At 49.6% G+C, this 24,413-nt stretch overlaps 1 protein-coding gene across 3 annotated transcripts in view; it reads left to right on the top strand.

The window, feature by feature from the left end:
• Positions 1-24,413, top strand: part of LOC115086762 (nuclear RNA export factor 1-like) — a 433,094-nt gene that overhangs the window by 153,600 nt on the left and 255,081 nt on the right. For all 3 annotated transcript variants that reach the window (XM_029593060.1, XM_029593058.1, XM_029593057.1), the window contains one exon: positions 9,437-9,544. In XM_029593060.1, coding sequence (XP_029448920.1) covers positions 9,437-9,544 — 108 coding nt within the window. The remainder of the gene's footprint in view (positions 1-9,436; positions 9,545-24,413) is intronic.

Genomic DNA, 24,413 nt, shown 5'->3' with positions numbered 1-24,413 from the left:
GAGAAGCCAATGAAGGTGCTGGAGGATCGGGGTGATGTGGTCTTTTTTTTGGCGTTGGTGAGAATTCTTGCTGTGGCATTTAGTACCATCTGGAGGGGTTTGGTGGAGCAGGCGGGAAGTCCCAGCAGAAGCGAATTACAATAGTCTAGTTTCGGGAGAATGATGGCTTGGAGCACTGTGCGGAAATCTCTGTAGCGAAGAAGTGGCTTTAGTTTCTTTAAGACTTGTAATTTAAAGAAGCATTCTTTAGTGGTATTGTTGATGAATTTATTGAGGCTGAATCTGTCGTCTAGTATAACACCCAGATCTCTGACTTGCGGTGAGGTGGTGAATCCTGAGGTGTCTGGAGACTTGCTGGAGGCCAGCAGGGTAGATTTTTCCGGTGCTATTATAAGGATTTCCGTTTTGTTGGTATTTAGAACCAGGTTGATGCTGGTTAGAAGGTCGTTGATGGTTGTGAGGCATTTATTCCAGAAGGCCATGGTCTTGTGTAAGGTGTCCGTTATGGGGATGATGATTTGTATGTCATCTGCATATAGGAAATGGGTAAGCTTGAGGTCGGTGAGAAGTTGACAGAGTGGGAGAAGATATATGTTGAAAAGGGTGGGGGAGAGTGAGGATCCTTGTGGTACCCCCATTTTGGCTTGGATGGGATGAGATTCCTTGTTATTTATTTTGACTCTGTATGTTCTGTTTTCTAGGAAGGATTTAAACCAGTTGAGCGCTGCTCCTGTGATGCCGATATCAGTGAGTCGTTGTAGTAAGCTAGTGTGATTCACGGTGTCAAACGCTGCTGACAGATCTAGGAGTGCGAGAAGGCAAGGATGTCCTTTTTCAAGATTGAAGATAATGGTGTCAGCTAGAGTAGCTAATAGTGATTCGGTGTTCTTTTTCTTCCGGAATCCAAACTGGTTATTGGTGAGGATATTGTTGTCATCAAGGAATTCCGAAAGTTGTCGGTTAACCACTTTCTCCATAATTTTGGCTAATATAGGAAGGTTTGCTATAGGTCTGTAGTTAGCAGGATCAGTCGTGGGAAGGTTGGGTTTTTTGAGGAGAGGTTTGAGCATTGCAGACTTGAGTTGATTGGGAACTTGGCCTTGGGCGAGAGAGCGGTTAATGATATCTGCAAGTGGCTTGGCCACAATGTCAGGGATGGAACTTAGCAGGTTTGATGGGATATGGTCTAGGGGGTGAGAAGACGGTTTTATCTTCTTTAGAATGTTTGTTATTTCCAAGGTGGACGTGGGTTCGAGGGATGTGAGCTCTGGGGTGAAAGTGTTGGGTTGAAGAGCGGGTGCTATAGGAGTTTGCGAGCTGTGGAAACTGGTGACGTTTGTGTGCGGGGGTGTCCCTTTGAGAGGGGCAGCGAGTGTGGTAATTTTGTTGTCAAAGTAGTTGGCTAGCTCATTGGCTTTAATAAGAGCTTGGTCATCGGGGATGCACGGTCCAGGAGGTTTGGTGAGGGCTGAGACGTAGGCGAAGAGGGCTCTTGAATCAAATGAGAAGTGGTGTATTTTTTTGGAGAAGAATTCTTTCTTGGTTTTGTTGATTTCATTTCTGTATGAGTTAAGACATGATTTGTAGTTGAGGAGGGATGTTTTAGTTGGGTTTTTTCGCCATTGGTTTTCTTTGCTTCTAAGCTCGTGTTTGCGTGACTTCAGCTCTGTAGTGAACCAGGGCTTCCTGTTGTCCTTGTCTGGGTTGATGGTCTTTGTTTTCATGGGACATACTTGATCGGCGACCTTGTTAGTGATGTTGAGCCAAGAAGATGTAGCTGTGTTGGTGTCTGTAAGGTCTAGATTCATTAGTTCCTTGGTCAGGTGTTTGCTTAGGTAATCTCCTGGGCACTGTTTTCTAATCGAAATGGAGATTGTTTGGGTTGTGTGGGGGGGAGGTTCCGATATCTCTAACATAGATGTGATGATGCTGTGATCAGACCAAGGTACCGAGGAACAGGTAGGAGTGGAGTGCGATGAGAGACCTTCGTTTATAAAGATAAGGTCTAAGGTGTGACCTGCTTTGTGGGTGGGATCTTTTACTATTTGTCTGAAGCCCATATGGTTGAGGGAGGAGAGAAGAGTTTTACAGTTGGAGGATTGAGGTTGGGCATCCACATGGAGGTTGAAGTCTCCCATCAAAATGGCTGGTTTTCCAGAGTTCAAGTGTTTTGCTGTTAGCTCAATGATTGGGGAAGGATTTGATTCAAGAATTCCGGGGGGAGCGTAGATTAGTGCAATGATAAGATGTTTAGAGTTGAATAGCGCGAATTCTATGTTTGCTATGGAATTGGATGTCTGCAGTGTCAGGCCTAGTGGTTTCTTGGCTGCTAGGAGCAGGCCTCCTCCTCTTTTTTTACGTCTGGGTATGGATAGTATATCGTAGTTCTGGATAGGAAGCTGGTTGATTAGGGCAATGTCGGAGGGTTGTAACCAGGTTTCTGTTATAGCGCAAATATCAGGTTTTGAGTCGGATAAGAAGTAATTGAGTATGGTGGTTTTTTTGGATATAGATTGTGCGTTGAATAGTGTGAGTGAAAGAAGAGCCAGGCCAAGGCATTGGGTTATGGGTGTCAGCATGATGGGCCTGATTCTCTGTTGGCGGTTAAGGTGGGGTGTAGGGAGCTTAGGAGCTCTCCACCTTTGGTTGTAGATGATGGGGATAGAAAGTGGAAGCATGGTGGACGGATGAGCGGATATGTAGACAGCAGGTTGGAGTACCCTCTAGGCTAGAGGTATCCGGGAGAAGGTGGTAGACTCCGATCTGGGACTGAGGTTCATCAAGGGCTAGTAGGTTAGGCCGTTGAACAGGCACTGCTTTCGCTGGCGCTAATGGAATAAGCTGTTGGGCTTACCTTGCCGAACCAGCTGGGTTAGAGACCTGGCTTCTGGGCTGCTCTTCTGGTCTGCACTAAGGGGCGCACAAAGGGGCCAGCCCCTTTGTCGTGCTCCTTCGGTGTGCGACGCTCGGCGTGCGACGCCTAGACTGATGGGGCTTAAAGGTCTGCTGGGCTGACCCTGATTGGGTCGAAGGGCTTGCCGTGGGCGGGCCTTGTCGCGGTGGCTGCGTTTCTTTTTTTCCGTTTTTGTTTTAATTTTCAGGAAATCGAGCGCGGCTGGCGCTGGAGCCTCCCCGGAGTGGAAGGCGGGCACTGACCTGACCTTCCCCCGGCGGGGCTTGGGCGCCGGTCGCGCAGGTCTTCAGATGCGGGCCGGGGACGGCGAAGAAAGAGAGATGGCGCCTCGGAGCGCGAAGTTTTGATTGTCTGCCGGGCTGACCCTGATTGGGTCGAAGGGCTTGCCGTGGGCGGGCCTTGTCGCGGTGGCTGCGTTTCTTTTTTTTCCGTTTTTGTTTTAATTTTAGGAAATCGAGCGCGGCTGGCGCTGGAGCCTCCCCGGAGTGGAAGGCGGGCACTGACCTGACCTTCCCCCCGGCGGGGCTTGGGCGCCGGTCGCGCAGGTCTTCAGATGCGGGCCGGGGACGGCGAAGAAAGAGAGATGGCGCCTCGGAGCGCGAAGTTTTGATTGTCTGCCGGGCTGACCCTGATTGGGTCGAAGGGCTTGCCGTGGGCGGGCCTTGTCGCGGTGGCTGCGTTTCTTTTTTTTCCGTTTTTGTTTTAATTTTCAGGAAATCGAGCGCGGCTGGCGCTGGAGCCTCCCCGGAGTGGAAGGCGGGCACTGACCTGACCTTCCCCCGGCGGGGCTTGGGCGCCGGTCGCGCAGGTCTTCAGATGTGGGCCGGGGACGGCGAAGAAAGAGATGCCCTAGAGGCAAATTTTAAAGGGGGTCAAATATCGGAAGGCCTGGATCTGGTTGTGAAAGAGCATTTGTGTTTTCCCAAAGTGGATATGGTGGTATGTGCCATCTCTAAGCAGACGACTATCCCTGTAGAGGGAGGAGTGGCCTTGAAGGATGTACATGATAGAAGGATTGAGGCTATTCTTAAGCAAGCCTTTGAGGCAGTGGTGATCACTTTACAGATTGCTTCCTGTTGTGCCCTAGTGGCGCATCTTGTCTGCTTCTCCCTCAGGAGGTTGATGAGTCTGGAGGAAATTCCAGAGCGGTTATGGAGCCTGCTGCCACCTTTTTAGCAGATACAGTCTGTGATTTGGTCCGTACCTAGGCCAGAGGAGTGGCTTTGGTGATAGCAGCCAGGCTTCGGTGATAGCAGAAGTTTTCGCAACTCTGATTGTGAAATTGGTCAGCTGATGCAGCCTCCAAAGCTAATCTTACCAAGATGCCCTTTAAAGGCTCGCTCTTGTTTGGGAGCGAGTTGGAAAAACTGGCCAGTAAGTGGGGCGAGTCTCCAGTTCCTCAGTTGCTGAGGATAAGGAGGAGTTACAGCACCCCTTTGGCCTTTCTGTAGGTCTCGGGGCAAGAGAGAAACAGGCTCAGGTGGCGGACCTTCTCGAGCTTCTAAATGAAGGCTTGCCGACCCACCTTCCAGATCCGGTTGTGAACAAAAACTTTATTGAGAATTCCATCAGACCCCGGTAGGCCACATAGTGAATTCACTAATATATTTAAAGGACGTTAGACACGTTCCTACTCCCATAGCAACCTAAAACTTAACTAGGAACTGATCAAAATTGAGATGAAGGCAGCAGTCCAGCAGCAAAAGGGGGGCTTCACAGTCTTTTTCATAGTGTGTCACATGTATGATTTTTTACCCATCAGTGAGAAGTTGTACATGTGCATGCGATGCAAAGAGCTCCTGGCTCTCCGAGAACGAGTCCGATCTCTGGAGGCTAGAATGGCAGACCTGGAGGAGCTGAGGCAGACAGAGAGATATATAGATGAGACCTTCAGGGACATAGTAGTCAAGTCCCAACTTCAGACTGGCAGCCCTGGTGCTGCCTTGGCGGAAAAAGGTCTCATGATGGGAGAGCACCAACCAGGTGCAGCAGGAAAGGATCCTGTAGCAAGGACCTGCTCTCCAGGTGATACATTGTCCTTTCGCACTGAGGATATCTTCCCAAGGCCTACTGCCCAGGAGGGAAGGGTTAGGTCTGCCGTCATAGTTGTAGATAGCTGGGTGGCTGGTGGGCGTGAGGATCGCCTGGTAACATGCCTACCTGGTGCGAAGGTGGCGGACCTCACGCGTCACCTAGATAGGATTTTAGACAGCACTGGGGAGGAGCCGGCTGTCGTGGTACATGTGGGCACCAGTGACATAGGAAAATGTGGGAGGGAGGTTCTGGAAGCCAAATTTAGGCTGTTATCCAGAACCTCCAGGGTAGCATTCTCTGAAATGCTCCCTGTTCCACACGCAGGTCACCAGAGGCAGGCAGGCAGGGAGTCTCAATGCGTGGATGAGACGATGGTGCAAGGAAGAGGGATTCAGTTTTGTTAGGAACTGGGGAACCTTTTGGGGAAGGGGGAGTCCCTTCCGAAGGGATGGGCTCCACCTTAACCAGGGTGGAAACCAGACTGCTGGTGCTAACCTTTAAAAAGGAGAGAGAGCAGCTTTTAAACTAGAACAAAGGGGAAAGCCGATAGTCGCTCAGCAGCGCATGGTTCGGAGAGAGGTATCTTCAAAGGATACTAATGATGCATTAGAATTAGGGCATCCCGACAGTGAGGTTCCAATAATTAGAAAAATTATTCCTATCAATCAAAAAGCAGAATGAAAATACAAACAAAAAACAAACTTTGAAATGTTTGTATGCTAATGCCAGAAGTCTAAGAAGTAAGATGGGAGAATTAGAATGTATAGCAGTGAATGATGACATAGACTTAATTGGCATCTCAGAAACATGGTGGAAAGAGGATAACCAATGGGACAGTGCTATACTGGGGTACAAATTATATCGCAATGACAGAGAGGAGCACCCGGGAGGAGGTGTGGCACTTTATGTCCGGGATGGCATAGAGTCCAACAGGATAAACATCCTGCATGAGACTAAATACAAAATTGAATCTTTATGGGTAGAAATCCCTTGTGTGTCGGGGAAGACTATAGTGATAGGGGTATACTACCGTCCACCTGGTCAAGATGGTGAGACGGACAGTGAAATGCTAAGAGAAATTAGGGAAGCTAACCAAATTAGTAGTGCAGTAATAATGGGAGACTTCAATTACCCCAATATTGACTGGGTCAATGTATCATCGGGACACGCTAGAGAGATAACGTTCCTGGATGGAATAAATGATAGCTTTATGGAGCAATTGGTTCAGGAACCGACAAGAGAGGGAGCAATTTTAGATTTAATTCTCAGTGGAGCACAGGACTTGGTGAGAGAGGTAACGGTGGTGGGGCCGCTTGGCAATAGTGATCATAATATGATCAAATTTGATTTAATGACTGGAAGAGGAACAGTGTGCAAATCCATGGCTCTCGTGCTAAACTTTCAAAAGGGAAACTTTGATAAAATGAGAAAAATTGTTAGAAAAAAACTGAAAGGAGCAGCTACAAAAGTAAAAAAGGTCCAAGAGGCGTGGTCATTGTTAAAAAAAAAACAAACCATTCTAGAAGCACAGTCTAGATGTATTCCACCCTCTTCCCCTTAGATGTGAAGGTTGTTGAGGGAGCGCTAGGAGCGGCCCTATTCCGGGGAGATTGGTGTGCCCTTGGACCACTGCGTGACTGCAGAGAGGAGCTCCGTGGAAGCGCTGAGGCAGGCAAGGCGTGTCCAAGCATGGGCGGACAGGCTGACCACCGGAGCCCTAACCTCTGCCGAACCTGCACACACTGGAAGAGACCCAGCAATGCAATGCTAGTCTCTGGGGTAGCCCTCTGGCCACTCGATAGACCTTTCGGACCTGCCGCAGGGAGCGGCAGATGCAACAGGACAGAGGTCGAGGACAGGCAATGGTACTGGAACTTGGAATAAGACAGGAACTCGAGACTTGGACAAGGCTTGAAGACTTGAACAAGATGAGGATGCTTGGAACTCGGACGAGACGAGGAAACTTGGACGAGACGAGGATAAGGACTTAGGATGCTTGGAGACTTAGACTGGCACTGCCCCTCAGGGCGCCCTACACAGCCAATGTGGGCTGATCACGGACCACCTTGTCCCACTGCATGCCCTACACATCCTGAAGAGGTTGGTCATGGACCACGTGGAGAGCGGGACATGCGCAAGACTGAGGATCAGGATGAAGGAGGAATCCAGGCAGTGCTCGAGTAAGGATCCAACCGGAAGAGGACTCCAGCCATCGGAAACGTACACCAGATCGATACGGATTTACTCTCGGGAAAGTCAGCTGGAGACGAGGTTCTGGGCGAGGCAAAGCCGAACCCGGAACTAGGAACTAGCGGTAATTCAGGATCAGAACTGGACAAAGGACATCAGAATCAGGACCCGGAACTTGGAAACATCAAGATCAGAACCCAGAACTTGGAAACATCGGAACTGGAACGTAGGTTATCGGATACAGAAGGATACCGGTACCTCAGGACACCAAGATATCAGGGCATCTGGACATCTAGGGCATCTGGACATCAGGGACCTCTGGAGAGGAGGACCTCAGGGACGTCTGGAACACGAAGCATGGAGCCACAGGTACTTCTGGACCGGGGACATCAGAACAAGGAACATCCGGAGACTGGATATCAGAAGATGAAGACATCAAAGGACAGGAACATCGTAACATCTAGAGACAGGGACATTTGGATATCTGGATATCTGGACACGGGATCCAACGAGAGACCAAGACATGGAACGAAGATGAAGACGAAGGTTCAGGAACCATGGATGAAGACAAGGAATACCAACGAAGAACAGAGTGCCTTGAACAAGCAAAGAAGGATCACAGAGGTCTCCTGGAACGAAGAACTGGAACGGAGAATCCAGGAGCAATCCAACTCCATGACTGGCTCCTTGCGAAGACTGACTGAAGGAAAGGCCCTCTTTATAGGGCTGAAGAGGAAACGCCCTGGAAACGTCAGCAGGAAGAGCCCAGGAGGACTGCCCACTGCTAGCCCTTTAAATAAGGCGGAGAGGCACGGCTGCACGCCTAGGAGGAGGGGCAGGACCTTGGAGAGCGGTGTCCATGCTGCAAGGAGGAAGCAGGCCCCGTTGTGAGCGGCTCCCTGCCGCGAAGAAGGAAGATTGATGGCGGCTCCCTGCCGCATGAAGAGGAGCTCCGGAATGGCCTCCTGGCCACGGAAGAGGATGTGGACAACGGAAGCCTCCAGGCCGCAGGAGGAGGAAGGTGGTGGCCTCCTGGCCGCATGGCAAAGAGCAGCGGTGGCGGCCTAGCCGCGAGGAGTGGAAAAGAAGGCAGCTCCCAGGCCGCAGGAAGAGGATGTCTGTGGTGGCCTCCTGGCTGCCTGTGTGGCCTGGAGGCCGGCGGCGGTGGCCTCCAGGTCACACAGGGGGAAGCTTCAGCGGCAGCCTCTTGGCTGCGAAGAGAGGCGGAGATGGGCGGCCACAGGCCACGGAGGAACAGCGTCAGCAGCAGTGGACTCCAGGCCCCGCTGAGGTGAGAGGCTGCTTGTGGGCCTATCCCACAAGCAGAATTGTAACAAAGGTTAGCTTGTGATAGAGACCTAGGAGACTTGGTGCAGTGGCAGCTCTGTTCTGTCTTGGCACCTTCGAATGACATCATCCCACTTGTGTGGCTGATTTGTCCTGCTGTCAGGTAAGCAACATCACTTTGTTTTTCCCTTTGTATACTTTTATGGGCAGTTTCATTTGTGACTAGAGAAGCAGTTAACAAGAATAAAATAAATGCTCTTATGGATCTCTAAGGCATGATTAAACAAGACCGTCATGTGTATTTTGTGAAAAATATTACTTTGATGAACACTAATCACCTTCCACAGGAGGCTGTGACTTGGGAAATGTCCATTTTCATATTTTTAATGTGATACTATGGAAGTAGGAGTTTGGTGTCTGATGTCCATGAAGAAGAAGCGGCAGTGTTTTGTGAAATACTGCATTAATGAACTGATTCTCAAGTTTAAGAAACGGAGGCCTTTTAAATTTATTTATTTATTTATTTATTTATTTATTTTTATTTTTAATTTTTATATACCGATGTTCCTGTAAAGTATACATATCACACCGGTTTTATGATTGGGGTAGATATGAAAAGTTAAACATCTAAAGGGCTTAGCTATGATATTCGGCAAAATATTTGGCAAAATAATTGGCTGAATTTAGCTGGATATGTTGGGGTGTTCCTGGGACAGTCAGTAGGCTGGAGTTAGCCGTTGAACTTAACCGGCTAACTGTGGGCCGCGCTGCAGGCAGGTCTAAAGTTAGCTGGATATACCTATCCAGCTAACTTTTAAGAGAGCCGGGTATATTCAGGTGTGCCGCTGAATATCCCAGTTAAGCTGGCTGGATAGGCGTATCCAGCTAACTTATCTAGATGCTCAGCAACTGAGCATTATTTCACAGTGAGAATGGCCTGATATATGATGTATTGAAATATAAACTCTTAAGCTGAATTGCCAAGCAACTGCTCTCTCTTTTTTGTTGCAGCTTTTGGCTCTGAACCTGAGCTCCAACTGTCTCTACAGACTTCATGGCCTTTCTTCACTTTTTTACATGACTCCTAAACTGAAAAGCCTGAACCTTTCTGAAAACAAAGTAAGAAGATATAGTGTTATTTTTTATTTGTTTGCTTCCATTATTTCTGAGTAGGAGATACAAAGAATTCCGTACTGCAGGGAACGTGGACCCCTTTTCAGCCTCAAAATGTTTCATGGACCTCTACACATTTCTGTGTAATGTTTGCGTGCCATAACAAAATAATCATATGAACTCCAGAATCTTTCATAATGCATAGAACTTAATATTAAACAAATCTTACTGATCTAAACCGAATACCTGGGGAGGGAGATTTCCAAAGCTATTGAAAAATTGCCCTCATAATTGAAGATTAAAGCAATGGTGGCCTCCACCTTCCACTCCTAGATCTGCAATGGGGGAAAGGAAGCAAATGCAAATAGGTTTCCAGACCTGCAATCTGATTTTCAAAGGGAAACTGCCATGGAGTTTCTTTTGAAAACTGAGGTTTGGTAGGGGAAAGTCAGTACTTTTGTACCTGTGTAATTAGCATCTCCTATTAAGCTGAAGCTTAAGTACATGCATGAAAGTATGCACGGGGTTTTCAGTATTAAATCCTTGCAGGTACTTTCCCTCCCCCAACCTAGCCCTGCTCCTTGGAAGTAAAATTCTGCAGGGTACTTTAACTCTCAGTGGAAGGGAGTAAAAATTTTCTCAAATGGGCCTTTTTTATGTCAGTAAACAGGTGTTTACCCACACAAAAAGTTTTGAAAACCACCCTCCCTGAAAATTGACCCTCTTTTTAGCCTGCTTTCCTTTTATACTTTATTTTATGATTCTTACAAATACATTCAGAAATGTAATAGTAAAAAAAAAAGTAATTTTAGACAAAGCAAAATAGCCTGCTTTTCTAAGGAAAGAAGACTTATGTGACCTCCATGTCTGTCTGTGTATCCCCCTAAATAACTTTTCTGTTTAATGTCATATCCATACCTGGCTGTTGTCGCTTAAGTACATAAGAACATAAGATTTGCCATACTGGGGCAGACCAAAGGTCCAGCAAGCCCAGTATCCTGTTTCCAACAGTGGCCAATCCAGGTCATAAGAACCTGGCAGGATCCCAAGAGAGAAATAGATTTCATGCTACTTATCCCAGGGATAAGAAATGGATTTTTGCAACTCCACCTTAATAGTTTATGGACTTTCTCTCCAGGAACTTATCCAGACCTTTTTTTAAACACAGCTACACTATTAGCTTTCACCACATCCTCGGGCAATGAATTCCAGAGCTTAATTATGCATTGAATAAAAAACATATTTTCTCTTACTAGTTTTAAGTGTTATCACCTAGTAACTTCATTTTGCGTTCCCTAGTCTTTGAAAGAATAAACAATCAATTAATGTTTATTCGTTGCACTTCACTCATTTATTTTATAGATCTCTATCGCATCTCCCCTCAGCTGTCTTCTTCAGGCCGAAGAGTCCTAACCTTTTCAGCCTTTCCTGATAGGGGAATTGTTCCAGGTTCTTTATCATTTTGGTTGCCCTTCTCAGCACCTTTTCTAATTTTGCTAAATCGTTTTTAATATGTGGTGACCAGAACTGCACACAATACTCAAAGATGAGGTCACACCATGGAGCAATACAGAAGCGTTATGATATTCTCTGTTTTATTCTCCATTCTTTTTCTAATAATCCCTAGCATTCTATTTGCTTTCTTGGCTGCTGCTGCACACTGGGCAGAAGATTTCAACTTATTATCAATGATGACGCCCAGATCAGTTTCCTGAATTTAGACTCCTAATATTAAACTTTGCATTTCCAACAAGCAGATGGAGACACAGCAAGCTGACATCACAGTATATATACTCCTGCAGTGACTCCAGCTTGCCAGTATTCTCCATCTCCAGCAGATGGTGGATATGCATCCCCCTATGGGGACTGCTTCAGATTTTAAATAAGGAAAAGCCCCGTTCCCTGTACGTACCTGGATCAGTCCAGACAGTGGGTTATGTCCCCAATCCAGCAGATGGAGTCAGTCAAAGCTTTGAGGGGGCGTCACCATAAGTGCTACTACCCCCTCTGCAGGAGTTCAGTATCTTCTGACTCCAGCAGATGCGAGTAGGGAATACGGGTTGCTCCCGATTACCTCAGGCATTCCTTGTACTTCTTTATCTGATTTTCTTCTCTCTGCCTACTTCTTTTTGGATCAAGTTTTGTTAAAAAAAAAAAAAAAAAAAAAAAAAAAAAGTGTAAAGTGAGTTAGAGGGCCCTAATTGGGAGGCGTGGCTTCCCTCTATGTTTGTCTGCTCTCTCCTTCTTCTTTCGTTGCGTGCGGGGTAAGTGCAGTGTTTGTTTTTGCTTCTTTCCCTGCAGTTTGCTGCTTCGGACGGTCGCGGAGGCCAGTAGGACCGGCCTCTCCGCGTTCTCTCTCTTGCCTGCGGCCATTTTCGCGGCTCCTCGTGGGCTGCGGAGGCAGGCAGGGAGGTCGTCGTTGGCGGGTCGCGCGGCCAGGAAGGCCCCCCCGCGGTGCCGTTTTCGTCCTCGGCGGGTTGTGCAGGCCGTCCGGGCCCCCCCGCAGCGGCGCTCCCGTTCTCGGCCCCCCCCGAGGCTCTGCCGGGTGGTTTTTTGATCTGCCGGGCCTGTTTCCTGCACAGCTCCGATGCCGCGGCCAGAGCGCTGCTCTGCTTGCGGCGAGCCGGGCTCGCGGATCTCGAGGGAGGGCATCTGTGCGAGGTGTCTCCCCGGGGGGGAAGGCACCTCGCGGCCCCGCATCGATTTCCCTCGGCTCACAGGCTTGCCCGGGCGGCGGGGGCCGGCCCCTCCCCCATTCCTGGCGGGAACGGCGGCCATCTTACACTCTGCACGCCCTGAGGGGGAACAGACAGCGCTGGGGGCCGGGGATGCTGGGGAATCCCCGCCACACTTACTCCCGGAATCGGACCCGGAGACAGTCCCGCAGGGGCCGGGTTCCCCGGGGCCCCCCCCCTCGGAGCCCCCCTCGGGTAGACAGGGGTTTTCCCCAGAGTTTATTATTTTGCTGCACACCGCATATCTGCAGAGCCTGGAGGCTCCCACGGGACCTCCTCCAAACAAGATGCCGCGGCCCTCGCTACCTTCACCGGCCCCCCCCGCTCCGGCGGGTGTGGGGGCCCCTCTGCCTCCCGCTCGTGCCCGGCTCCCGGGGAGCTCGGGGACTGCGGGCTCACGACCAGGTTCCCCTGGATCGGATCCGGCGGATCCGGTTCAAGGGGACTCCACTTCAGAGGGTGATGATCCGCACACGCTGCGTCTGTTCCAGCGGGAAGAGCTGGAGGACCTACTTCCACAGGTTATTAAGGAGTTGGACCTCGATCCACCGCCGGAGCCGCCCGCGCCCGTAGCGCCCGCTGTGGTCACTTCCTCAAAGAAGGGGGATCCGGTCCTGGCAGCCCGGAGACCGAGGGCTCGGGCTTTTCCCATTCATGATTCTTTCCTTCAGCTTCTCACCGGGGAGTGGGATGCCCCGGAAGCTTCCTTTAAGGGCAGCCGGACCATGGAGAGGCTCTACCCGCTGCCGGAAGATTTTCTCGATCTCATCAAGGTACCTAAAGTGGACTCCGCGGTGACAGCGGTCACGAAGAGGACAACCATCCCAGTGACAGGGGGAGCGGCCTTACGAGACGCGCAAGATCGCAAGTTGGAAGTCTTCCTCAAGCGGGTCTTCGAGGTCTCCGCGGTAGGTCTGCGGGCGGTGATGTGTAGCTCGCTGGTACAGCGGGCCAGCCTTCTCTGGGTTCAACAACTGCTCACATCTCAGGTCCTACCGGCCGGGGAGGCCGCCCAGGCGGATAGACTGGAAGCTGCGGTTGCGTATGGGGCTGACGCCTCCTATGACCTGTTTCGGGTCCTCGCCCGCTCCATGGCCTCGGTGGTAGCGGCACGGCGCCTCCTATGGCTCCGCAACTGGGCGGCGGACACATCCTCCAAGTCGAGCCTGGGCTCCCTGCCATTCAGGGGCAAGTTCCTGTTCGGGGAGGATTTGGATCAAATCATCAAGACGCTGGGGGAAAATGCGGTTCATCGCCTGCCGGAAGACAGGTATCGCTCCACCAGGGCGTTCTCGTCCTCGCGGACCAGAGCCAGGGCGCAACGGCGCTACCGGAACTACAGACCGGCGGCAGCCAGGCCCTCTGCCCCCAGGTCTCAGCCCTGGTCTCGCTCCTTTCGCGGGCGCCGCCCCGCGCGGCCCGCCCCCGCAGCTGGACAACCCTCTCCCAAGTCCTCGCAATGATGTTCAGCTCGCCCACTCCGCCGTCCCCAGGATCGGGGGGCGACTGGCGTTCTTCTACGAGGAGTGGGCGCAAATCACCACGGATCAGTGGGTCTTGGACACCATCGGACAAGGTTACGCGTTGGAGTTTGTCCGCGCTCCAAAGGGACGGTTCATTTTCTCCCCTTGCGGCTCGGACACCAAGCGACAGGCGGTGCAGTTGACCCTGGACAGACTTTGGGAGATAGGCGCCATTGCGCCCGTGCCCTTCGGAGAGGTGGGCTCGGGCCATTATTCCATCTACTTCGTGGTGCCAAAGAAGGACGGATCCTACCGGCCCATTCTGGACTTGAAAGAAGTCAACAAATCACTCCGGGTGGTTCGGTTCCGCATGGAAACGCTGCGGTCCGTGATCGCGGCGGTGCATCGCGGGGAATTCCTGGCCTCCTTGGACCTGACGGAGGCCTACCTCCACATCCCCATTCGCCGGGAGCATCATTGTCTTCTGCGGTTCAAGATCCTGGATCAACATTTCCAGTTTGTGGCTCTCCCGTTTGGGCTAGCAACGGCTCCGCGCACTTTCACCAAGATCATGGTGGTGGTGGCGGCTGCCTTGTGGAAGGAGGGGATTCTCGTTCATCCTTACCTGGACGATTGGCTCATCCGAGCGAAGTCTTTTCAGCATGGACAGGAGGCTGTAGCCAGAGTTATAGAGTTTCTGCAGTCCCTAGGATGGGTTGTGAACTTTTCCAAGAGCTCCCTGGTACCCTCGCAGCGCCTGGATTTCCTGGGGGCGACCTTCGACACCCGTCTGGGCGCGGTTTTTCTACGTCAGGACAAGGCGCGAGCCCTGCGGGATCACATACAACGGTTTTCTGCGTTATCGGTTCCCACCTCCTGGGACTATCTGCAGCTCCTAGGGGTGATGGGTTCCACCATCGACATGGTCCCTTGGGCATTTGCGCGCCTCAGGCCTCTACAGAGAGCGCTTCTATCACGTTGGAAGCCGCTTTCACAGGACTACCAGGTGCTCCTTCCTCTACCGCTGTTTGCCAGGAACAGTCTAACCTGGTGGATGAATCCGGAGAATTTGGCCCGCGGCATGTCTCTCGATCTGCCAAATTGGGTCGTGGTAACCACCGACGCCAGTCTCGTAGGATGGGGAGCGGTCTGCGACCGCAGCGCCACACAAGGGACGTGGTCCGCGGAGGAATCGAAGTGGTCCATCAATCTACTGGAGACCAGAGCGGTCAGATTAGCGCTCCAGCACTTCCTGCCACTCCTCCGGAACCGGGAGGTCAGGATCTTATCGGACAATGCGACGACGGTGGCCTATATCAACCGACAGGGCGGCACCCGCAGCCCGCAGGTCGCGCTCGAAGCAGAGATGCTGATGCAGTGGGCGGAGCGGCATCTGGCCCGCCTGGCGGCCTCGCACATCGCGGGCGTGGACAACGTACAGGCCGATTACCTCAGCCGTCAGCTCTTGGACCCCGGGGAATGGTCCCTCTCCGACGAGGCGATGCAGCTGCTCGTTCGACGGTGGGGACCCCCCCACCTCGATCTCATGGCGTCCGCACGAAATACCAAGGCTCCCCGGTTCTTCAGCCGCCGGAGAGAGCGGGGAGCGGAGGGCGTGGACGCTCTCGTACTCCCGTGGCCGGCCAACCTGCTTCTTTACGCGTTCCCGCCGTGGCCGCTGGTGGGAAGACTACTCCGCCGCGTAGAGGTACACCAGGGACCGGTGATCTTCGTCGCTCCGGAGTGGCCAAGACGACCTTGGTTTGCGGACCTGCTCCAACTGGTGATCGACGGACCCATCCGTCTGGGACATCTCCCCCGCCTCCTTCACCAAGGCCCGGTATTTTTCGACCAGGCAGAACTCTTCTGTCTTGCGGCCTGGCTTTTGAGAGGCGCCGCCTCCGGCGCCGGGGCTACCAGGAGGCGGTAGTCTCAACACTGCTGCGTTCTCGAAAGACTTCGACGTCGGTAGCCTATGTGCGAGTCTGGAAGGTGTTCGAGCTGTGGTGTGCCGGACTGAACATGAGTCCCTCTGAGGCTTCGGTTCCTCAGATCCTTCAGTTTCTGCAAGCAGGGGTGGACAAGGGACTTGCCTACAACTCACTCCGGGTTCAGGTGGCCGCCCTTGGCTCGCTCCTGCGGGACGGGGGTTCCCTGCTACAACACCCGGATATTCTCCGTTTTCTCAAGGGTGTCAAGCACCTGCGACCTCCGGTGCGGAATCCTTGTCCCTCCTGGAGTCTCAACCTGGTGCTACGGGCCATGTCGGGACCTCCGTTTGAACCACTGCGGAATGCGACGATCAAGGATCTCACTCTCAAGGCGGTGTTTCTGGTGGCTATCTGCTCCGCTCGGCGCATCTCGGAGCTGCAGGCCCTGTCGTGCAGAGAACCCTATCTCCGGTTCTCGAATTCCGGGGTTTCGATTCGTACTGTTCCCTCCTTCCTCCCGAAGGTGGTGTCCGCGTTCCATGTGAATCAGACGGTGGAGCTTCCTTCCTTCTCCGCTTCGGAGCCAAGGTCTCTCCGGCTTCTGGACGTCAAGCGCACCCTGCACCTCTATCTGGAGGCTACGAATGACTTCCGGACTTCTGACCATCTCTTCGTCCTCTGGTCCGGCCCTCGGAAGGGGGCTCAGGCCTCGAAGACGACCATTGCCAGATGGTTGAAGGCTGGCATTGCCGCTTCCTACATTGGGGTGGGGCGGACTCCCCCACCCGGTATTGTTGCGCATTCTACACGCTCTCAGGCGGCCTCTTGGGCGGAGACCCGCTCGGTCTCCTCTCAAGAAATCTGTAGAGCGGCCACCTGGAAATCGCTACACACGTTCTCCAGACACTATCGTCTTCACCTCGCTTCCTCGGTCTTTGGACACTTTGGTGAGCAGGTTCTACGAGCGGGTCTCGCAGGACCCCACCCGGTTTAGGGACGCTTGGGTACATCCCACTGTCTGGACTGATCCAGGTACGTACAGGGAAAAGAAAATTATTCCTTACCTGCTAATTTTCGTTCCTGTAGTACCATGGATCAGTCCAGACGCCCACCGCATTTGGGTCCTACTCCTGCTCGACGGGGTTTTTCCCTCTACGGGACGGTAGTATTTTCTGTCTTTCACGATTGCTCAGTTTTTCACTGTTTGTCACAGTTCCGTTTTGGGGTTGACACGCTGACCTTTTGTCCTTCCACCCGTCGGTGGGGCGGGCACGGTTTTGTTGCTTAGGTTATACGGTTGATTGTTGCCGTTCCTTAAACTTGATCCAATTTGGGGGTTCTTGGTTTACTCGGGCTTGGATATACTCGATACTGAACTCCTGCAGAGGGGGTAGTAGCACTTATGGTGACGCCCCCTCAAAGCTTTGACTGACTCCATCTGCTGGATTGGGGACATAACCCACTGTCTGGACTGATCCATGGTACTACAGGAACGAAAATTAGCAGGTAAGGAATAATTTTCTTCTCTCCTGCAGTGATTCTAAGTGGTCCCTCCCCCAGTTGAGAATTCCTGAAGTGATTTCTGTGGTCCCTCAGATGTGTGCCTTGATCCGGTATCTGCTTTGGCTGGAGTGAATTTAGCTGATTGTACAGCTGAAAGGCAGCGGGTGCAGGAGACCGAGCGTGGTGGTGATGGCAGATACCCGTTCCCCTCCGCAGCTGGAGACCGTCTCTGTACTCAGCCAGTAAGCACTGAGATCAGATAAGTTTAAAATAAATAAATAAAAAGGAAGAAGTTTTACCTTCCAAAACAGAGACAGTTAGAGGGGTTTGTAGGACTTCTTCAGGTCTGCTCAGCACGCCGTTCTGACGTTAGTTCCTGCTCCCGTGGGGGTTGGGGGAACTGGGCAGGCTGGCGAATTGAGCAGCCCTGGTGGGCTAGGCCCCGCAGTTAGGCTTTTTGCCTGTGAGCTGCGTGGTAAAACGCAGTGGCGTTTTCACGCGCTTCTGTGTGTGCTTTACTGCCCTCTACAGGACGTCGGTGTGTGCAGTGTGTTGGTTCTGTGCATGCATTGTGTGCTCAGTTTTGGGCGCGCCTTTTGCGTGCACAAGCTTTTAGAGTGATAATACGCTCAGACCTTCATGTACAAGTTGTGCGTGTATTCGGCAGTGCTTACCTTTGAGTTGCCTAATTTTTGTGCACATAAATTTTTGAGTGCGAGCCGTTTGGATGCACATTCACTGCCATTGATGGCACCAGTAAACAAGAAGTCTAAGCACCTTTCTCTCTGTGTTGCATGTCATATCATGGCTTCTGAGCTTCACCTATCTTCTAACCTGTGTCAGTGCTGTTTGGATGCTCAGGGAGAGATGGCTTCCTCTGATTTCACTAAGCCTGGATCCTTCCATCCTGATCATGGTTTGATTATGGCTTTGTCCTGAGGTATACCAGTTCCTGTCACTCCCTTGACTGGATCCTCTGCAGGAGATGGCAGTTCAGTGGGCCTTGCTCCAGTTCCTTCTGGGTTTGGCCTGGATCCGGCTGCTTTTTCTTGGGTGGAGTTTTTTCAGGCTTTACAGACCTTCCTTCAGGCACAGTCCTCTGCTTTTCCCAATCCTATCAGGTTGGAGCCTCAGCCAGTGGCCCCTTCCTCTTACAGTGCTATGGTTCAGCATTAGGGCACACCTCAGTTCACTGTGGGTATTTCCGACAGGAACTCAGATGGCACTGATGATGAGACTGATCCTGATTCCCTGGAAGATGGGGAAATTCCTCCAGGACTGGAACTGTATTGGACCATGTAATGGTTCTTTCATAGAGATGAACTGCTGGCCCTGATTTCCCAGACCTTGAAGATGCTGGGTGTTCCTGGTACAGATTCCATTTCGTTACCAAAGAAGAATCCCATTTTGATTTCCTTGCCATTCAGGAATTGATTGTTGAAGTTCCCGCCTGCACTGGAGTCCAGTAATGCGAGCATGGAGAATACGCAACCTTCTGAAGTGATCTCTACGGGAAGATTGAGTTGGGGAGTGGGAACCGTATGGCCTAGGGACATCTCCCCACTGACTCCTAGGCTTAGTAGTTTCCCTGTTTCACGGGGCATTGTGCCAGCAGGTGCCCCTTTCTAGCACAGTAAAAACAGAGGCCCTGGGTACGGCAATGGTTCTTCTCTTCCTCAATAATGGGCTCTTCCAGGTGGTTTGAAGCAGGTGCTGTCACTGGAGCTAGCGTACGGGGATGCAAGAATGATAACTGTCTGCATGGTACTCGCAGCTCTCAGGCCCATTGTTGAAGATACACCGATCAGTCCTTCCAGCAAAGTCAATAAGGGTGTCTAGGCAGTCGGGCAGTTCTCTAGCAGCCAGCTCATCTTTAATTCGGGAGGACAATCCTTCTAGAAAATACTTAGAAGACTTTCATCTTGTCAGTTTAGTTCTGTGGTCATAGTACGAAACTCAATAGCATAATCCATCAGAGGTCTGGAGCCTTGCTGCAGATGCAGCAGCTCCAGTCCGTCAGTTTCCAGTCGACCTGGTTAATCAAACACCTGCTTAAAGGTCTTGACGAACTGTTGTAGGTCCTGCAGCAATGCATCTCCACACTCCCAGAGAGGGGAGGCCCAGGCTAAGGCCTTCCTGTCAAGAAGAGAGAGAATAAAGGTGGTTTTAATAGTGTCACTGGAAAACTGTGCAGGCTGAAAAGAAAAGTGCATAAAGCACTGATTTAAGAATCCACGGCATTGTTCAGGGTCCCCTGCATACCTAGTTGGTACCGGAAGGTTACCACGGTTATGGGTGAAACCAGAGGTCCGGTGCTTGTTGACGCAGTGGTGGCATCAAGATGGTTTAAGGTTTATTTGTACTTATATACCGTTGTCTCGGCAGGGCTTCCAGGAATTGTTGCTGCTGGATCTTCTGAGCAGCCCTGGGGTCCACCGGGTCCATGGCCTCAGCAAACTCTTGTAAAGGTGGACCCTTGAGCTGAGACAAGGTTGCCACTACCTGCAGGGAGGAGCCCTACAGGTTCTCATTGTCGGTAGGTGGAACTGGTTGACGCAGAGACCCAACAGGACCTTCACCAATACCAGCCCTCGTTCGCCGCAGGTTGAGCCCTTCGGTGCTGGGGCCAGCTGGACTTAGGTGCGGGTCTCCGATGGCAAAGACTCCCACAAAAGAAGAGGCCAGGCTGTGGTCAACCGAAATCCAGAAGTCGTTCCAGGGTCGAGGCAGGCATCGATCAAGTGGAATCTAGAAGACTTATCAGGGTCGAGGCAGACGGCAGGCAGACGAAGTCCAGAAGTTGTACCGGGGTCGTGATAGGCGGCGAACAGGTGAAGTCCAGAAATCGTACCAGGGTCAAAGCCAGGAAGCAATCTGGAGGTACAAGACAAGGGAGAGGAGAAGGAACCTCTGGAACACAGAGGCAGGAACACGTAACCAGCTACTCCAAAAAGCTCAACCTGTTGCTGAAGCGTGCAGGGCAGCTCTGGCTGGGCCTTAAATAGTAAGGCCTAGGTAATGTCATCATTGGGCACTGTAGGAGGTTTTCCGCCATGGGCCTTTTAAGTAGCAGAAGGATGCATGCGTGCGCGTCTAGGTACGCTTGCACAGCAGAGCAGCGTCCCTGGCACAGCGCGCCCCATCATATGTGGCGGCCTACCACGCCTGGAGCGCGAAGGTTGTTGCAGCGGTGGTGGCTTCCCTGCCGCCCAAAGCCCTTGGTAAGAGTTACCGACCGCAACACCTTCCATAAATCTTCATTTGTATCCATCTATAAATTCTCTGGTTTATAATCTTTGATAAAATTCCTGAAAAATCTTACCAATTCCTTCGCTGGTAATTATCCATTCCCCCTGCATATTTTTGAGGCCACTGATAAAGTTCAACTGTCTTTGACGTTTCACTATATATTACCAACCACCGCAACGTTCTTCTTCTTGTTAAACTTCTATCATCCTCTTCTTCTACTCCCAGTTAGAATCATCCCTGTTTTATTGTAACTTCTTTTTCTGCGCACTTGTTATAATTTGTTATAATTTGTAATGTATACTCTCATGTTATAGTTATGTACGTTATAATGTATTGCTCACCCCTTGTTTTATGTAAACCGACATGATACGAACTCCGTGAATGCCGGTATAGAAAAAAACTCAAATAAATAAAATAAATAAATATATTCGCAAGCATGCGACCTGGGTGATTTCCATATTGAAATAATTTCTGTTTGAATACAAAAATGGACACTTAAGCCCTTTTACTGAGAACATCATTTAATACCCTTTGTTTCCATAAATCTAGCCCTCCAATCTCCAGATTGAACCCTATTCATCTGGTTTTTAAAGTACTGTAAGAGTTTCTCCAGATCTAGAATATCTTTATTCCATTTTCTCTTCTGGGAGATCGCATAGCTTATATCCCCATGCATCACTGCTTTAGCCATCTCCCAGAAGAGGATCAGATCTGACTTATGCTGAGCATTATCTTTCTCAAATAAAGTCCATTTTGCTTCTAAAAATAACTTCAAAGTTGGAGTTCCTACTTAACCAATGAGGCATCTGCTGAATCACAGAAGCATTAGATCTGATTTGATTTTGAGGCGTGTATAATACTGGGCAGTGGACTGAAATTATTAAATTCCTTATATCTGCCCATACAGTGTATAAAAACAGCTCCTCAATATAAAAAAATAATCTATTCTCGAATTTGCTGCATGGATCCGTGCATAGTGAGTATAGTCCCTTTCCTCCAAATATCTATCATACCTAAATATTCACAGGGGAAACTCACCCCCTTTCCTTTACCCACTTGACATGACTTAGTCTTTGTGCATTTGTCTTATGAAGCATCCATAATGCAATTGTGATCTCCTCCCAGAATTACAGGTAGAATTAGTGTAGAATTAGTGTAGATCTCCTCCCAGAATTACAGGTAGAATTAGTGTAGAAAGAATGGTCATACTAATTTGGATTATATATAGTGGGATAACTACCTTTCCAAATAAGCTTCCCTTCACTATAATATACCGGCAATCTTCATCCGTGCTTATCTTATCCATATTAAATGATATATTCTTATGAATCATTATGGCCACCCCATTTTGTGGCTGTGGCTGCAGACACTTGACTGCACCATCGTTTCTTCAATTTCTTGTGTTGTCCTTCTGTCATCTGTCTCTTGCAGACAGACTATGTTGCCCTTTAGTCTATTAATGTGAGATAAAGCTTTTTCTGTCTTAATAGGAGATCCCAACCCCACCACATTCCATGACCAGCACTTCAGTAATCCTCCAGAATTAAACATCTACTTTCTATCTATTGGATGTTAAACAGAATACTATCCATTACAGCCCACCATGTCCCAGCCTACTTGGTATGCTCTTGAGCAATGCTTCTAGTAATTTACTTCTCCCACTCAGTAGATGAACTATTTTATTCCTATATACTTGCTTCTCAATCTGCCCAACAGTGATATATTGCAATACCATTTCCCCTTCTCCCCTCCCCTTCCCCAAATCCCCTGTGACCTTCACTACCCCTGCTCAATCCCATATTCCTGTGATTAACCTCTATTCAGAGGCCTGAGCCACACTAAGCTGTGAATGGTGGCCTTCCCCCAACCCCTCATATTAACCAGTCAGCTTAAGAAAATGCCATACTGGGTCAGACCAAGGGTCCATCAAGCCCAGCATCCTGCTTCCAACAGTGGCCAATCCAGGCCACAAGAACCTGGCAAGTACCCAAAATCTAAGTCTATTCCATGTTACCATTGCTAATGGCAGTGGCTATTCTCTAGGTGAACTTAATAGCAGGTAATGGACTTCTCCTCCAAGAACTTATCCAATCCTTTTTTAAACACAGCTATACTAACTGCACTAACCACATCCTCTGGCAACAAATTCCAGAGTTTAATTGTGCGTTGAGTAAAAAAGAACTTTCTCCAATTAGTTTTAAATGTGCCCCATGCTAACTTCATGGAGTGCCCCCTAGTCTTTCTACTATCCGAAAGAGTAAATAACAGATTCACATCTACCTGTTCTAGACCTCTCATGATTTTAAACACCTCTATCATATCCCCCCTCAGTCGTCTCTTCTCCAAGCTGAAAAGTCCTAACCTCTTTAGTCTTTCCTCATAGGGGAGTTGTTCCATTCCCCTTATTTTGGTAGCCCTTCTCTGTACCTTCTCCATCGCAATTATATCTTTTTTGAGATGCGGCGACCAGAATTGTACACAGTATTCAAGGTGCGGTCTCACCATGGAGCGATACAGAGGCATTATGACATTTTCCGTTTTATTCACCATTCCCTTTCTAATAATTCCCAACATTCTGTTTGCTTTTTTGACTGCCGCAGCACACTGAACCGACGATTTCAATGTGTTATCCACTATGACACCTAGATCTCTATCTTGGGTTGTAGCACCTAATATGGAACCCAACATTGTGTAATTATAGCATGGGTTATTTTTCCCTATATGCATCACCTTGCACTTATCCACATTAAATTTCATCTGCCATTTGGATGCCCAATTTTCCAGTCTCACAAGGTCTTCCTGCAATTTATCACAATCTGCTTGTGATTTAACTACTCTGAACAATTTTGTATCATCTGCAAATTTGATTCTCACTCGTCGTATTTCTTTCCAGATCATTTATAAATATATTGAAAAGTAAGGGTCCCAATACAGATCCCTGAGGCACTCCACTGTCCACTCCCTTCCACTGAGAAAATTGTACATTTAATCCTACTCTCTGTTTCCTGTCTTTTAGCCAGTTTGCAATCCACAAAAGGACATCGCCACCTATCCCATGACTTTTTACTTTTCCTAGAAGCCTCTCATGAGGAACTTTGTCAAACGCCTTCTGAAAATCCAAGTATACTATATCTACCGGTTCACCTTTATCCACATGTTTATTAACTCCTTCAAAAAAGTAAAGCAGATTTGTGAGGCAAGACTTGCCCTGGGTAAAGTCATGCTGACTTTGTTCCATTAAACCATGTCTTTCTATATGTTCTGTGATTTTGATGTTTAGAACACTTTCCACTATTTTTCCTGGCACTGAAGTCAGGCTAACCGTTCTGTAGTTTCCCGGATCGCCCCTGGAGCCCTTTTTAAATATTGGGGTTACATTTGCTATCCTCCAGTCTTCAGGTACAATGGATGATTTTAATGATAAGTTACAAATTTTTACTAATAGGTCTGAAATTTCATTTTTTTAGTTCCTTCAGAACTCTGGGGTGTATACCATCCGGTTCGGGTGATTACTACTCTTCAGTTTGTCAATCAGGCCTACCACATCTTCTAGGTTCACCGTGATTTGATTCAGTCCATCTGAATCATTACCCATGAAAACCTTCTCCATTATGGGTACCTCCCCAACATCCTCTTCAGTAAACACCGAAGCAAAGAAATCATTTAATCTTTCCGCGATGGCCTTATCTTCTCTAAGTGCCCCTTTAACCCCTCGATCATCTAACGGTCCAACAGGCTTTCTGCTTCGGATATTTTTTTTTAAGTTTTTACTGTGAGTTTTTGCCTCTTCAGCCAACTTCTTTTCAAATTCTCTTTTAGCCTGTCTTATCATTGTCTTACATTTAACTTGCCAACGTTTATGCTTTATCCTATTTTCTTCTGTTGGATCCTTCTTCCAATTTTTGAATGAAGATCTTTTGGCTAAAATAGCTTCTTTCACCTCCCCTGTTAACTATGCCGGTAATCGTTTTGCCTTCTTTCCACCTTTCTTAAT

The sequence above is a fragment of the Rhinatrema bivittatum genome, chromosome 3 (assembly GCF_901001135.1).
Source record: "Rhinatrema bivittatum chromosome 3, aRhiBiv1.1, whole genome shotgun sequence".
NCBI classification, from domain to species: domain Eukaryota; kingdom Metazoa; phylum Chordata; class Amphibia; order Gymnophiona; family Rhinatrematidae; genus Rhinatrema; species Rhinatrema bivittatum.
The sequence above is the reverse complement of the archived record's forward strand: the minus strand, read 5'-3'. Positions and strand labels throughout refer to the sequence as shown.